General features: G+C 43.8%; 1 protein-coding gene across 1 annotated transcript; it reads right to left on the bottom strand.

The window, feature by feature from the left end:
• Positions 1–4,340: 4,340 nt before the first annotated feature.
• On the bottom strand, positions 4,341–12,154 carry LOC127586309 (gap junction delta-2 protein-like). The gene is given in 3 exon segments (XM_052044154.1): positions 4,341–4,573; positions 4,576–5,192; positions 12,084–12,154. Coding segments are annotated over 3 exon segments (921 nt in total).
• Between the last annotated feature and the right edge of the window lie 5,475 nt (positions 12,155–17,629).

Here is a 17,629-nt window from a genome sequence, read left to right as displayed (position 1 = left end):
AATGGCCTTCTCCTGATCCTATTATGTTCTTAAATTCCAGTTTTACATTAAAATTTTTTTAAAACTGCTTATGTTGGAAAGCTGAAACAAAAACAAAAAATTCTAGAAAATCTCAGCAGGTCAGGCAGCATCTGGTCAGTGAAACACTGACAAAGTGTCACAGACCCAAAACGTTAACTGTTTCTCTTTCAACACATGCTGAGTTTATCCGGCATTGCCCCTGCTTTTTATGGTTGGTCCCCTCCCTGTTACAACATTTATATCAAAAGGTTAAAAAAAAATAGTCACTTCACATGAAGCCATTTCAAAGTGTTGCAGCCAGATGGCAGTTTCTAAAAGCTCCAAGTGCTTAAGGATATTAAACATGGGATTAAAGAGGAGCACATAGCAATCATCAATCAGGGACAATGTGTAATGGGTGTGGAGGTTTCTCAATCTCACTCCTTTGGAGAAATCCTACATCTGGGCACTATTCCAAAAACTTTGCTGAAAGCTCGTCAACCATTAGTATAAAGAGAAAACAGTGCTCTTCACATCTTTTTCGGGAAAACCCAAAGCGTTGAAATTCAAAAGTAATTGGAAATCAATAAATTGCAGATGCTGGAAATCTAAAATAAAAACAGAAAGCCTGAAACACTCAGCAGGTCAGGTAGCACTTGCTGAAAGAAAAATAGAGTTAATCTTTCAGGTCGAAGACCCTTTGTCAGAACTGAAGTTTAAACTCTGTTTCTCTTTCCACGGACGCTGCCTGACCTGCTCAGTGTTTCCAGCAATTTCTGTTTTTATTTCACTTCAAGAATACTGCATTTTTGGTTAGTTTTTGTTTGATACTTGGTTTGTTATTGTTCTTTTTCTTTGGTTTGGGTTTTTTTTCATATAATCAAATTTCTTTTAAAATCTTTTTCATGTTTAATTATCAAGAGATTGGGAGGTTCAGATTACATATTTTACTCTTTGTGTCTGTATACATTACCTGTTATTATTGCAACCCCAATCTCTTTGAATTGTGTGTATAATTACTACTGTTATGTTTATTAATTTGGAAATTAATAAAAAGATTGGAAAAGAAAGAAATACTGCATTTGTTGGAGAGTTACTTCTGTCATATAAGAAATGCAGCAACCAATTTGCATATAGCAAGTGCCCACTAAAGCAAAGTGATAATAACCAGGTAATCTGTTCCAGGAATGTGAATTAAAATACACACTGAGCACAGAAAGCCCCTACTCTTCTCCAAACCAGCACCTTGGGATCTTTCCCCACTACCTGAGAAAGTAGGCACAGCCTTGGTTTAACAACTCCTCCAAGAGTGCAGCACTCTTTCATCAATGTCAACAGATCCAACAAAATAAGAATTATAAGATCCAAAATTGGAATGTAACCCTTATATTTACAGAGACAGCTTTGCACATTAATTATGGTTTCTCAGATAAGATCTGTTGCACAAGAACACAGCCAGGAGAGTGCTGCCTCCCAGCTCCAATAACCTGGGTTCAATCTGCATGAAGTTTGCACATTCTCCTTGTGACCGTGTGGGCTTCCTCTGGGTATTCCGGTGCTCTCTCGCATCCCAAAGACATGTGGGTTGGTTGGCCACTGTTAATTGCTCCTAGTGTGTAAGTCCGTGGTGTAGTGGTAATGGTAGAATCTAGGGTCAATTGAAGATAATATGGGGAGAATAAAATGGGATTAGTGTAAATGTGTGCTTGGTGGGTAGCAGGGACTTGGTGGGCTGAAGGGTCTATTTCTGTGATGTATGACTCAATGATTCCATGACTCTAAGATCCTTTGGAAGAGGCCAAATGTAACCAGCCTTTTGTTGGAGTGGACTTGCACAGACACAATCAGCTAACTGGTATCTCATACATGTGTGATCCCAGGCAAAGTAGTGACAGTTTAGTCAACCTTGAGGTTGCACTGCAGGAATTCTGCTATGTTATTGGCTGAGGAGTTAACATACAGAAAACAGGTTACAACACTGTTAGGAGGATGGTATAGCAGTGTAAGTTTACATAGGATATTTCATTACATTAGAAAATGTTGGCACAGGGAGAGTTCGCAGGCATAAACTTTTTAATATTATTCATAAATTGTTATAATACAAAATAAATACCTTGTGGCATCTCATCCACTTTACATAGAACTTAAAGGGTGGACAGTAAAACAGCGGCTTCATAGAATTTCCATAAAACTCAACACTTAAAGATATTAAAATGGGTACTAAGATAGAGCACACAGTTAGCACCAATAAATCAAGGAGATTGAAGCAGAAACTGGCATCAAGCAGGCTCTGACTACAATCCTTTCTCTGGGCACCTTTCCAAACACGCAGCTTAAAGCTTGTTAATCTACAAAACACTCAAGGGATCATTGGATCAAAAGTCCCTTACATTTACAGAGAAAAGAACTTCACACCAATAATATGCATCTTTCTCTCTCTTTTTCTCTCTCTCTTTCTCACTCTCTCTCTGGCTCCCTCTCACTCCTTTGTTGTAGGTTTATTTATTCACAGGATGTGGGCACCACTTGCTACCCCATTATTAATTGACCGTCACTAATTGCCCTTGAACTGTGTCACTTGATAAACCATTTCAGGGAGAAATTAAAGTTCAATCATATGGTGATGTACATGGAGTCCTCTATAGGCCGAATGACCATTAATGAGCCATTTCCGTTTTTTTGGCAGTTTTGTGGTCACCATACTGATTCTAGTTTTTAAATCCTGCTTATTTAATTAATTGAATTTAAATTTCCCATCTGGTGTTGTGGGATTTAAACTTGCAGATCATTAGTCTTGGAATTTGAATTAGCATTTCACTGACATAAATACTGTGCTACTGTTCATCTGTTCCCTCTGTCCACTAAACCAACTCCTTTTATCTTAAACCCCTGAATTACAACACCCTTTAATCTTCTATACTCAAGGTTGTTCACCTGGTCTGTTCAACCTGTCCACATAATTTAACTGAGATTTCCTTCTCTGTGCCCTTAGTAAAGCTGTGGCTGGGAGTGGCTACCTTGGCATAGATGGGAAGTTATTCCTGGTCAAAACAGTTCCATAACGTATTAGGAAATAGACTTACCAACTAAATTATTGGTGGGAGTCAATGTGGCCTTGAATGTACCACAGTTATTGAACCCACGGTCACCCATTCCCAAGGATCCTTGTACGTTTATCTATTCTGTGTGGTTTTACTCCCAAGTGGAAAATAAGAGCAGCAAATAATGGATGTTGAGTTGAAAGAGCTGTTCAGATCTCATCAGTTCAGATTCTAAATGTGGTAAAGCAAACAAGGTTGGCACGGGTACAGGCCCTTCGGCCCAACCAGTCCATGCCAACCACGGTGCCCACCCAGCTAGTCCCAATTTCCTGCGTTCGGCCCCCATCCCTCCAAACCCCACCCCTCCATGTACCTATCCAAGTGTTTCTTAAATGATACTATTACACCTGCTTCAACCACTTCCTCTGGCAGCTCATTCCATATACTCACCATCCTCTGCGTGAAAAAGTTGCCCCTCAGGTCCCTTTTAAATCTTTCCCCTCTCACTCTAAGCCTAAGCCCTTTTGTTTTGGACTCCCCTACCATGAGGAGAAGCCTGTTACCGTCCACCTTATCTATGCCTCTCATAATTTTAGACATTTCTATAAGGTCACCCCTCATTCTCCTATATTCCAAGGAATAAAGACCTAGCCTGGCCAACTTCCCCCTATAACTCAGGCCCTCTAGTCCTGGCAATATCCTTCTCTGCACTCTTTCCAGTTTAACCATGTATTTTCTATAACAGGGTGACCAAAACTGTACACAGAACTCCAAGTGTGGCCTCATCAACGACTTATACAGTTCAAGTGCATACAAATAGTATGCAAATCTAGTTAAATGCATGTAAGACCATGTAAGACCAACACCAGGTACAATTTCCCTTCATGTTGTTTGGTTCTTGAAGATCTCATATTTTACCAGTAAGATGCTCTTTGCTAAGATGTATAGAAATGAAGAAAACTGCAGATGCTGGAAATCTGAAATTAGAAGAAAATGCTAGAAAAACTCAGCAGGTCAGGCAGCATCTGTGGGGAAGAAAGAGATACAAGGAGAGAAAGTGGGGGAGGGACGTGTAGAAAAATGGGAATGTCTATGATAGGATAGGTCGAAATGACTTAATGGGGGCAGTTACCAGCACATTAAGCTTCTTGGTCTGTGTAATGTCTCCTTGCTCTTTGCAAAGCTGCATGCCACAATTGTGGACTGAACACAGATCCCTTTCCATAATGTAAAGTATTCCTTCTGTGTTCTGAACTTAAAGTAACCTTAGTTGAGGACATGTTACTTCGGACATGTTACTCAGACATATGCAGATTCATTGGATTGGGTCCTCCCTTGGACATTGAAAAATGGAGGGTCCTTCTTCCTAATCTCGACTACTGATTTTCTCTTGGCTTGCACTCCTTTGATGGCTGCCTTGATCTTCCTCCAGCCCAGGTGGTTGAGCTCAGCCAGGTTCAGAACCACACAAATGCCACTGACTGCAAACATAAAGACCAAGAATACCGTCTTTTCTGTTGGCCTGGACACTAACACTCCACCTCCTTGACGCAAGGATACCTATCACACTCAAAGATTGCAGGAACGTTAAACCCATAGAGAAAATATTGTCCCACCAAAAAGCCAATCTCCAAAGCATTCCTAAAAACCACTTGGATGATATAAAATCTTGATATTCCCTCTTGCTGCTGAACTTTCATGCTTTTGCTACTGATCCATCCTGATGTGTTAAGCATTTTCTTGTTCTCCAAATAATCTGATTCCACTGCCTTTCTAGCTCCCTCCATGTTCTGCCCCATAATCCCGTTGGTGAGACTGCCTTTTGACTTCTTGTCCTCTTTACGGTCTGTGGAGGCTTTGGTGAACTCCCTGTCCAGAAGAGGACAGAGCATGGAGAAACGTTTGTCCTTCTGTTTTGACGATTGGTGGACCGAATACGTGATAAAGCAAAGGCTTGGTGTGCACACCAGAATGATCTGAAAGACCCAGTACCTAATGTGGGAGATGGGAAAAGCTTTATCGTAGCAGGCCTGGTTACAGCCTGGCTGAAGAGTATTGCACATGAACATGGTCTGCTCATCCTCATAAACCGTCTCCCCGACAATTGCCACGATTAGAATTCGGAAGATCACAACCACTGTGAGGAGAATCCTAGAGATAAAAGGAGAAATTCTTTAAGCCAATCTTACAAAGAAAAAGAATCAATTGGATTTCTTTGGCAAGCTGTCCTTACAAAATGCCCCAAAGGTCTGTAGCCAACAAAGTTCTTTTGAAGTGTAGTCATGGAGTCATAGAGCTATACAGCACTGAAACAGGCCCTTCAGCCCAACTCATCCATGCCGACCGTTGGCTAACTGAGCTAGTCCCATTTGCCTGTATTTGGCCCATATTCCTTTAAACCTTTCCTTTCTATGTAACTGTCCAAATGCCTTTTAAATGTCGTAATTGTACCCGCCTCTCCCACCTCTGGCAGGTTGGTCCATAAACACTGCCCTCTGTGTGAAAAAGTTGCCTCTCAGGTCCCTTTTAAATCTTTCCCCTCTCACCTTAAACCTACAATCTCTAGTTTTGGACTCTCCTACCCTGGGGAAAAGACTTTACTTGTTCACCTCATCTAGGTCCCTCGTGATTTTATGAAAAGCTACAAGGTCACCCCTCAGCCTCCTTCGCTCCAGGGAGAAAAGTCCCAGCCTATCCAGCCTCTCCTTATAACCCAAGCCCTCCAGTCCTGGTAACATCCTTGTAAATCTTTCTCGTATCTTCTCCTGTTTAATGACATGCCTTCTTTCGCAGGGTGACCAGAACTGCACACGGTTATCCATATGTGGCCTTACCAGCGTCTTGTACAGCTGTTACATGACATCCCAACTCCAGTACTCAGTATTCTGACCAATGAAGACAAGCGTGCCAAACACCTTGTTCACCACCCTGTTTACCTGTACCACCACTTTCAGGAACTATGTACCTGCACCCCTAGATCTCTCTGCTCTACAACATTCCCCAAGTCCTGCCCTGGTTTCTCTTACCAAAATGCAACACCTTGCATTTATCTGAATTATACTCAACTATTGTAATTTATGAAACACAGCAGTCAATTGGTGGACGCAAAAGAGACCTGCAGGTCTCTGGAGCAACAAACAAAACACTGGAGGAACTCAGCAGGTCAAGCAGCATCTGTGGGGGAAACGGAAATGTCGACATTTCAGGTCGAGACCCTGCATTAGGACTGAGAGAGGGAAGGTGGCCAGTATAAAGAGGAGAGAGGGAGGGGTGAGACGGGGCCAGCAGCCACTTGGTGCACAGAAAGCTCCCACTTCCAGCAGCGTGATAATGACCAGATGATCTGTTTTAGAAGTATTGATTGAGGAATTAAGTTTGGCCAGGATAGAGCAGATATCTCCCCTGCTCCTCTTCAAAATATTGGTTCTTGTATATCCATCTGAGAGAGTAAATGGAGCCTCAGTTAAACAGCTCATCTGCAAGGCAGTACCTCTGGCAGTGCAGCATTCCCTCAGTAATGCACTGAAGTGTCAGCTGAGGTTTTGCTGTAGTCGTTAGATTGGAACTTCCTGTGTCAGAGGTAAAAGTGCTCACTGAGGCACAGTCGACTGCAACAGTGAACAAACACATTAAGTAATCCTTATCACCCCCTCATCTGGATCCACCTATCACCTATTAGCTCTTGTTCCACCCCTTCCCTCCACCTTTTTATACTGGCTACCTCCCCCTTTCTTTCCAGTCCAGATGAAGGGTCTTGACCCAAAATGTTGACTGTCCATTTCCCTCCATAGATGCTGCCTGACCCACTGAGTTCTTTCACCTTTTTGTGTGTTGCTGTAGATTACAGCATCTGCAGTCCCTTGTGTCTCCAAATAATCCATGCACACCAGAGAGACTTGTTTGCACTGGTGATTACATTTCAAAAGCATGCCATTGGCTGTTAGATACTTTGAGACATTCTGAGAGTGGAAGAGCTGGTAGAGCTGCTGCCTCACAGCTCCAGAGACCTGGGTTCGATCCTGACCCCCATGCTGTCTGTGTGGAGTTTGCACATTCTGCCTGTGACCAGTTAGGTTTCCCTGGGTGCTCTGGTTTCCTCCCACATCCCAAAGACGTGCAGGTTGGTTGATTAATTGGGCATTCTAAGTTGCTCCCAGTGTGTGGCAGTAAGTGGTAAGAATCTGGTGGGAGCTGATGGGAATGTGGGGAGACTAAAATGGGATCAGTGTAAATGGGTGGTTGACGGTCATTACAGACTTGGGTTGGGCCATGGGGCCTGTTTCTATGCTGTATGTCTCTATCATGAAAGGCACTACAGGGTGCAAGTCCATTCAAGTCTTTGTAAACTTACATTCAATCAAATCACATGTGTTATCATCAACAAAATTCCAACAATTGTATTGTTTTCCAAGCACCACATGATGTGTCCGCTGCCTGGTATCATGCAGCTCAGAATGGTGTGGTAACACAGGGCTAAATGACTGGGCTAGCATCCAGTGACCTGGACTATTGATCCAGAGAAACAAGTTCAAATCCCACGATAGCAGCTGGGGAATTTAAATTCAAGTACTTAAATAAATCTGAAATTCAAAGAGGAACACGAGGATATCGGAGGGTTGTCAGGTTTGGAAGCAATTCCAGCAATAGAGAGAAGTCAGACCATAGATAGATGAAAATTGAGTTGCTGAATAATATCCAAGTAACATCTTGTGATTCATTCATCCAGGAAAACAGCTTCTGTGCTTTGACTATGAATCAGTGACCCATGCTACTCACTTCTGCCCATTTCCTTTGTCTCATGAGGTTCGTGTGTTCAGTTCTACACAGTCCCAGTAATCCTGTTTGGGCCGATTGTTGTAGCTGCATCATTCCCAAGATCACATTATGTCCTATAGGTGGCTTACGTTACCCAACATAGTTAATTGTAGTGCTGTCAGACTACTTTCAGTGCAACTCGCCTCTTTGTCAGAACATCATGGATTCATCCAACTTCACGCAATTGAGAAAACTGGAAGGCTCTTCAATGCGATACTGAGGGAGTGCTGTACTGTTGGTGATGCCACCTCTTACATGAGATCTCAAACAAGGCACTGCCTACTCTCTCAAAGTGGACACTTTTTTTTAGAATCAGACCAGAGTTTTCCCCAATGTCCTGACCTAAGTCTACCCCTCAATTGACATCACCGAGTGAAAGACTACTTTGTTATTAACACATTGCTGTTTGTGGCATCCTGCTGTGCTCACATTGTCTGCCACATTTCCTACGACACTCCATTGGCCATAACACTCTTTGGGATGCTCTGATGTCTGAATCTACGTGCCTGTGGTGTTGCTGCAAGCGAGTTTTTCATTGTACCTGTACCTCACCATATGTGTGCATATGACAATAAACTTGACTTGAACTTGTTGTGAAAGGTGCTACAGAAATACAAGTTACCTCATTCTTTGTAGTATAGCATGCACTGTAAGAGTTTCCTAATTTAACACATTACGGTAGAAATTATTGTTTGTGACCAAGAGATGAATTATGAGGAGCGATTACATAAATTGGAACTTAAGAGCGTTAAGTGATAATTTGATGAAAAGTTTCAAGATAACAGGGAGAACCTGATAGCATGGTTGGAGAGAAACTATTTCCCACTGGTCAGGGAGCCTGGAACTAGGGGCCAGCGACTACAAACCAGGATTTCATGAATGAGGTTTGGAATTGCACGTTTCTGGAGTTAGGTCACAGATCAGCCAAGATCTCAATGGACAGGTTAAGGAGATACAAGAGACTGCAAGATGCTGGTATCTGGACAACAAACAATCAGCTGGAAGAACAGTGGATCAAGCAGCATCTGTGGGAGGAGAGGAATTGTCGATGTTTCGGGCCTGATCCTGATGCAGGGTTTTGACCTATATTGTCGTCAATTCCTTTCCTCCTACAGATGCTGCTTGACCCGCTGTGTTCGTCCAGCAGATTGCTTGTTGCGACAGGTTTATGTTGTTGGAAGTTCTGTTGCTAGTTCTTATATTAGCAGATGAATAATAGGGGTGGAGTGCAAAACAGTGGGAAGTCTAGGCTCTGATGAGGTCTCATCTGGAGTATTGTACGCAGCCTTGGTCTCCTTATTTAAGCAAGAATATATTTACCTTGGAGACAGTGAAGCACAGTTTCACTGGATTGATTCCTGGGATAAAGGAGTTGATCGCCACACAAGGAAAGATTGCACAGATTGGGTTATACTCCCTAGAGTTTAGAAGCAGGAGGGGTGAGATCTCATTGAAACAATATAAGAAACTAAGAGGGTATGTGAGGACTTTTCTCCTGGTGGGCCAGTCTTAAACTAGGGGGCATAATCTCAGGATAGAGTCAGATGGGGATGAGGATAACTTTCTTCTCTCAGTGTGGTGAATCTTTGGAATTCTCTACCCTCAGAGAATGCTGAGTCACTATTGTACATACCAAGGTGAGACAAATAGGATTTTGATCTACAAGGAAATTAAAGTTTGTGGGAATTATAGAAACAGAATGAAGGGATTGTGTTATGAAGAAACCAGGCTGGGACTCTATTCATCGGAATTTGGAAGAATGACAGGCAACGTTATTGAAACATGCAAGATCCTTAGGGACTTAGGCAGGATAAGTATTGAGAAATGCTTCCCCTCTTAGGAGAGTCCAGAACCAGAGGGCATGGTCTCAGAATAAGAAGGCACCCATTTAAGACGGAGATGAGAATGAATTTCTCCTCATTGAACTCCTTACCTCAGGGAACTGTTGGGACTGAGTCTTTGGGCATATTTAAGGCTGAGGTAGGTAGATTTCTAATCGGTAAGGGGATCAAGGGTTATGGAAAAAGGGGGAAGGAAAGTGGACTTGAGGGATCTTGGATCAGCTATGATTTTATTGAATGGTGTAGAAGCCTCGATGGGCTGAATGGCCTATTCCATTTCAACTTTTTATTGTCTTAAAACGGGGGCAGGGGATAGGCCATTTGGCCCTTTGAGCCTGCTCTCCCACTCAATACGATCATGGCTGATCCTCTATCTTGATGCCATCTTCCCACTAGCACACCTTACCCTTTGATACCTGTCAGATCAGATAGGAGAACCGAGTTTCCAAAGATCTGATCCTGCTCCTATTCCTTATGTAAAGAAATGCAGGTTATCTTTATGAGAACACAGACGTTTGAGAGACCTGTCAAAGGTGTTTGATGTGATCCTGATAACTTAAGCAGCAAAAATTACTTCCACTGCCAGTGGAACAGTAACGAGACGTTGATCAAGTTAAGATTAGCAGCAAAAGAGACCTAAGGAGAATTTCTTCTATTCATAAGGCACAGACTGCAGAAGTGTGACAGAAATAGAATCCACTTATCTTTTAAATAAGAAATAATAATTATTTGAAAAGGAAACACTTAAATAGGCAATACAGAGGCAACTAAGTGGGTGGCTCTTTCAGAATAGGCACAGTTCTGATGGGCATGGATCATTTGGGCCAAAGGGCCTGTTTCTGTGCTGTATGACTCTCCCTATCGTGTAAATACTGATTCTATGACCCTATCAGAGAGTAAGTCCATTTCACTCCATCGTTAAGATAATGGAAAAATTCTAAATATTTGCGTAAAAATTCCTTTGTAAAATGAGAGGTTGTTTTAATGGATAGGTCAGTCTAGAACCTGACAAGGAAGTCATTCGAACCTTTGCCTTCTCTTAGTAGGTAAGTCCCATCAGTCCCATTCCCTCACTCTTTCCCCATAGCCCTGAAAATTATCTTCCATCCGATTCCCTCTTGAAAGCCATGACTCTGCTTCTACAAGGCAAAATGACTCACCCATTTCATTTTTGATTGCACCCTATAGGACCAGCTCAGGAATAACAGTATTAAGACAGTACTGCTGGGGCACATGTCTCTTGCCTCTGAGTCAGAGTGCTGTAGATCCAGTTCCCCTCCAGATACCTGGACACAAAATACCAAGGCTGGCTCTGCACTGTTGGAAGTGTTGTCTTTTAGACAAGACTTTCCGACTACCCTCTTTAGACCCCATGGCGCTACTTAACTTTAAGGAGCAAATGTCTTGGGTTAATATTAATTCTTCACCCAGCAACACAAAAAATATAGATAATGTGGTCAAGACCGTGGTCACTAACAGGAGATTGCTGTATGCAAACTGGCTACCAGATTTCCTACATTACAGCCGTGACACTTCAAAAAGTACTTAATTGGCTGTAACACACCTAGGGACGTTCTGAAAGGGATGCTAAAAGCACTATAGAAAATCACATCTTAATTTTAACAAAGATGTCTATCTCATTATTATTGACAGTGATTCCAGATTGTAGAACTCTGGTCTGAATTAATTTTGGTTGCAGATTACTAGGTTTCTCATTTCTGGCATTGATGTTTTATTTGATGGCTCTGAGTCAACAAAGACACACAGACAGATATACACACTCCAGCAACTGCACAGGCAAGTACACACACACACACACACACACACACACACACACACACACACACACACACACACACACACACACACACACACACACACACACACACACACACACACACACACAAAACCAGCGGCAAACACATACCCAGAAGCACAATCAGGCAAACAGACTCAGGCCAACAGACACAGGCCAACAGACACAAATACACACTTGCATACACACACACACACACACACACACACACACACACAAACAGAGGCAGAGACACTCAGACCAACAGACACAAACACACACACACATACTAACATAAACAGAGGCAAACACATACACAAGCACATAAGTGCACACAGGCAAACACACTCTCAAAACACAGATGTACAGAGTATATGCAGGATATTCATAAAATGTTAACTGCACATAATCCAGCAAAAAAATAATTCAGTTAGAAATAGATGCAAAATAACCTAAGAGTTAATTTAAGACTGTACATCTTTGAAAGGGCATGGATGCAACTTGCAAGTGTTGCAGCTGCAGAAAGGGTTATCCCACTTGATTGAAGCAGGCTTTCCATCAGAGGCTGACCACTTATCCTTCCCTTCTTACCTGCCGATCATGGTCGAGTGCTGCTGCACAGCTGCCTCCAGGAGCCTCTCCAGGATGGTCCACTCACCCATGTCTGAAAGTGCTTCCAAAGACGCCGGTCAAGAAAGGAAAAAATAAATAAAGCTGTCTGCTTTTCTTCTTGTCCCCTTCTCAAGAGGCTATTGCACAGTTTAAGGGGGTGGGAGGTCTCTCCTTGGTTCTAAAGGAACCACTGTTGCTACAGTAAGTCACATTCTCTCACTCACCCTGTGCTGCCTGCAGAGATCCACACATTTGAGAGATTATCATTGAAGTTTCCTTCATTTAATCAGGTTCAGAGTCCAACATGAGAGGGCATTTCAGTTTCCTGCCTTTTTAATCTTCCGTTAACTGGATTCCAATTTCTCCAACGTCAGGGAAAGGTCCAACACACAAGCCGCTCAGATCTGCTCATGTTGTAGTGCATTCTTAAATGATTCTCTCACCAGCAAGCTCAATGAATAAAACAGCACTGTGCAAAATGTTGGGCTTCCATCCATCAGTAGTTGTTCCAAAAAAGCCCAAAGGCTTGACTTTCTAATCTAAATTAACAGTGATGGCTTCTCTCCCTTAGTTTGTGGAGTCATGTGACCCCCCCTAGAGTAAGCTGCCAACTATTTTAAACGACTGTTTTAAAAGGCTTGTGTTCTTGTATGTGTATAAAATCATGAGGGGCATAGATACGGTGAATGCACACAGTCTTTTCCCCAGGGCTGGGGAATCAAGAACCAGAGGGCAGAGGTTTAAAGTGAGAGGGGAAAGATTTGATAGGAACCTGAGGGGGCAACTTTTTTCATCCGGGGGTGGCCTGTGTATGGGCTGCCAGAGGAAGTGGTTGAGGCGGGTACATTAACATTTAAAAGGCACTTGGATGGGTACATGGATATGAAAGGTTGAGAGGGATATGGGCCAAAGCTGGGAAAATGGGAATAGTTTAGATGGGAATCTTGGTCAGCACAGACAAGTTGGGCCGAAGGGCCTGTTTCCGTGCTGTATGACTCTATGACTACATAACACCTTTCACCAATCCAATGAAGTACAATCAGTGACGTAGGGAAGTCAGCAGACAACTCACGCACAGCATGCTCCCACAAATAGCACGAGGCATGGATCATCTGTTTTATTCAAGTTAATTGACTGTATAAGAATGGCCCCACTCTTCAAAGACTATTCACCCAAGAGGTAGATTCAGCCTCAGTTTAATGTCTCATCTGAAAACCAGCACTTACTTGCAACTATGCAGCACTCCCTCACTACTGTCCTGGGATCCTTGGATTACATTCTGGAATGCAGCTTGAATTCATAGTCTAGTCAAGTTGAGTTAAATTTTTTTTAAATTAAATTTTATTAATGGCCCAACAAGTCCGCGCTGCTCATTTTAGACCCAAATTAACCTACCCGTTCGTCTTTGAAATGTGGGAGGAAACCGGAGCACTCGGAGGAAACCCACGCAGACACGGAAGAACATAAAAACTCCTTACAGACAGCGACGGGAATGGAACCCCGATCGCTGGCGCTGTAATAGCATTGCACTAACCGCTATGCTACCGTGTTGATTGTACATGTGTGCACAGGTGCAATGAAAAACTTACTTGCAGCAGCATCACAGGCACATAGCATCAGATAAGCCGCATTCACAAGAGAAACATAAACTATACACAATTTTTACAAGAAAGAACACAATTAGAACAAAAAATTGTCCATTTTAACGGAGAGACACAAGAGATTCGGCAGACAATGGAATCTGGAGCAACACACACAAAGTGCTGGAGGAGCTCAGCAGGTTAGGCAGCATCATGAAGGGTCTCGACCCGAAACATCGACTGTTGATTTCCCTCCGTAGATGCTGCCTGACCTGCTGAGTTCCTCCAGCACTTTGTGTGCGTAAGTCCATTTTCGTGCAAAGTCTCTTGGCTCAATGGTGAGTGCTATCCGTCAAACCGCAGCCAAAGGTCCCTGAGGTGCTGGAGGAGTGAAGTGGCCAGGAGCGAGAGGGTAAGTTCACCAAAGGGAACTTTGGAACGGGCTGCCAGGGGCAGTAGTGGGAGCAGATACAACAGTGGCGTTCAAGAGGCCTTTAGACAGGTACATGAATATGCAGGGAATGGAGGGACAAGACAAGATATCTTTATTAGTCACATGTACATCGAAACACACAGTGAAATGCATCCTTTGCGTCGAGTGTTCTGGGGGCAGCCCGCAAGTGTCGCCACGCTTCCGGCGCCAAAATAGCACGCCCACAACTTCCTAACCTGTACGTCTTTGGAATGTGAGAGGAAACCGGAGCACCCGGAGGAAACCCACACAGACACGGGGAGAACGTACAAACTCCTTACAGACAGCGGCCGGAATTGAACCCGGGTCTCTGGCGCTGTAATAGCGTTACGTTAACCGCTACACTACCGTGCCTGCCCTCAGGAATAGTGAAGGGAAAAAATAACTGATGGGCGTTGTCTATAGGCCACCAAATAATAACATTACAGTGGCACAGGCAATAAACCAAGAAATAGATGTAGCAGAGGATGCAGAGAGTCTGCAGAGAGATATAGATAGGTTAAGTGAGTGGGCAAGGGTCTGGCAGATGGAGTACAATGTTGGTAAATGCAAGGTCATCCACCTTGGAAGGAAAAATAGATCAGATTATTATTTGAATGGTGAAAGATTGCAGCATGCTGTTGTGCAGAGGGACTCGGGAGCGCTTGTGCATGAATCGCAAAAGGTTGGTTTGCTGCAACTGTACAGGGTACTGGTGAGGCCACAGATACCGCGTGCAGTTCTGGTCTCCTTACTTGAGGAAAGATATACTGGCTTTGGAGGCGGTGCAGAGGATGTTCACCGAGTTGATTCTGGAGATGAGTGGGTTAGCCTATGAGGAGAGATTGAGTCGCCTGGGACTATACTCGCTGGAGTTCAGAAGAATGAGAGGGGATCCTATAAAACGTATAAAATTATTAAAGGTACAGATAAGATAGAGGCAGGAAAGTTGTTTCCACTGGTAGGTGAGACAAGAACTAGGGGACATAACCTCAAGATTCAGGGAATAGATTTAGAATGGAGATGAGGAGAAACTGCTTTTCCCAGAGAATAGTGAATCTGTGGATATGGATCATGGACAGGCAGAAGGAAGTAGTGTAATCTGGCATCATGCTCAGCACAGACCTCATGGGCCAAAGGCCTGTTGCTATGCTGTACTGTTCCAAAGGTGGCTTTCTTCCTACCACAGCTCATCCACTGTGGCAACCCTCACCATCACCTTGTTACCTCTAGGACAGTTTTTCCACTGCTAGTCTCCCTCCCATAAGCGCATTAAAAACACTGCTGTCTGGGTCCTAACTTGCTCCCTAAGTCCTGTTCCTGTCACTCTGCTGCTTGCCAACCAATACAGCTCCTGGTTAAACAATTTTAAAATAATTACCCTTGTTTACAAACTTTCTACGGTAGGTCTCCCTCCTTATCTCTGGAAACTTCCCCCAGTCCTACTATCCTCCCAGATCTCTACGATTGATTCTGATTTTCATCTCCCCTCTCTTTGGCAGCTGGGCCCCAAGCTCTGGACTTCCCTCCCTAAACCTCTCTGCCTCTCTCTTCTCCTTTGAGACACTCCTTAAAACCTACCAAACTTCACAAGTATCTCCTGATGTGGTTCCCTGTCAAATCTTGGAGAAAGCTCCTCAAACTCTTGTTTCACTCTCCATAGACACTGCCTGGTTTGCTCACTATCTCCAGCATTTGCCACTTTTAGTTTCAGTTTTCCAGCATCCACAATTCAATTTTGTTTGATGATTGCCCTGTGATGTTTCATTATTATTGTGTCTGATGAGGATTCCTCAGCTGACTGAGTGCAGCGATGTGTTAGATATATTCCAAAAGAAGGCTTTCACTGGTTGTATCTTCACTGTGTGCACATAACACCTGGCTCTCCGTGCAGTGAGATGATGAACTCTTATCCTGCAGCTGGGAAACCCACTGCAATGGTATATCACAGGGTGTGAAGCAAGACTGCAGAGCAAAGCTGGTGCATCATGCAAACTGAGACTGACAGTGCCCGCAAGAAAGGCTGGTGGCCGAAATTATTCAGAGCTGCTTCACACTGAAATCCAGTGCAAGACTTAATGAGAATAGCATCTTTGATTTCAGAAACATGGGTGATAAATTTGCAAATCAGGGGCAAGGGAGCACTCAGTGTGTCTAATGAAATAAATAAGGAGAAGGGGAGGGGCTGGGACAATGCAGTTCAGCAGAATTGGACCAGTTAATCTCATTCTGTCAGACTGCTGCCTTTGTCCTCAGCACAGATGCCACGTGTTACAGATTCACTCTGATGACCAAGGCTGAACTCAGTCTCCTGAAGAGCAAGTGGGCCGGTCCAATTAACTCTTTGAATGCTGGAGAAGATGAGAAAAAAAACCTTTCATTTGTACAGAGCATTTCTAGAAGCTTAAAATCCTGATGTTTTTTTACAGCCTATGATTTGTACAGGGTGCCCGCTGTCCTAGTGTTTGAACTGCAGCGGCTGATTTATGCACAGCCAAAGCTCCCAATGTGATAATGTGATTAGCAATTTGCTAATGGCCGTGTAATCTGTTACGGTTACAAGTTGAGGGTCCAAGACCGCCCTCCAACACAGTGTTAATTCCATCCTCTGATAGGACACTGCTCCCTCGGCGGGCTTTCTGCCTAAGGGTTTCTGTCCTCGAGTAAGGTCTGAGACGCTCACCGTCAGGCAGTAGTGCTACTAAATTTGTGTATATGGAAGTGCTCTCTCCCTCCTACCAACTCCACCCCCATCTCATTCCCACATTCGTCCTCCTTCCCACCCAACGTCCTACACCTTCCTCTCTGATCAGATTCCACCATCTGCAGGCCGATGTTGCCTCCAGCTCTCACCTCCCAGCCTCTTGTCACTACTCCCACTCTCCCCCCTCCCTCATCTGCCTATTACCCCTCCCCAACTGGATCCACCTATCGCTTGCCAGCTCTTGCCCCATCCCTGCCTCTTTATACTGGCTATCTCCCCTCTATCCATTCAGTCCAGATGGAGGGTCTCGACCCAAAACATCAACTGTCCATTTCCCTCTGTAGATGCTGCCTGACCCACCGAGTTCCTCCAGCTTTTTGTGTGTTGCTGCACATGATAGTTGTTTTGTGTTGGGCTGATTTTTTCCAAAAGAATACTTAATTCCTAAAATGTACAGTGATAAGGGCAGCATGATAGTGTAGCGGTTAGTGTAACGCTTTACAGCGCCAGCGACCGGGGTTCAATTCCCGCCGCTGTCTGTAAGGAGTTTGTATGTTCTCCCTGTGTCTGTGTAGGTTTCCTCCGGGTGCTCCGATTTCCTCCCACATTCCAAAGACGTTCGAGTTAGGAAGTTGTGGGCGTGCTATGTTGGTGCCGGAAGCGTGACGACACTTGCAGGCTGCCCCCAGAACACTCTACGCAAAAGATGCATTTCACTGTGTGTTTCGATGTACATGTACATAAAGAAATCTTATAATCAAAACGCGTGATTATCTTCACTGTTTCAGCA

This window comes from Pristis pectinata, chromosome 35 (genome assembly GCF_009764475.1).
Source record: "Pristis pectinata isolate sPriPec2 chromosome 35, sPriPec2.1.pri, whole genome shotgun sequence".
NCBI lineage: Eukaryota > Metazoa > Chordata > Chondrichthyes > Rhinopristiformes > Pristidae > Pristis > Pristis pectinata.
This window is presented reverse-complemented; position numbering and strand designations above follow the sequence as displayed.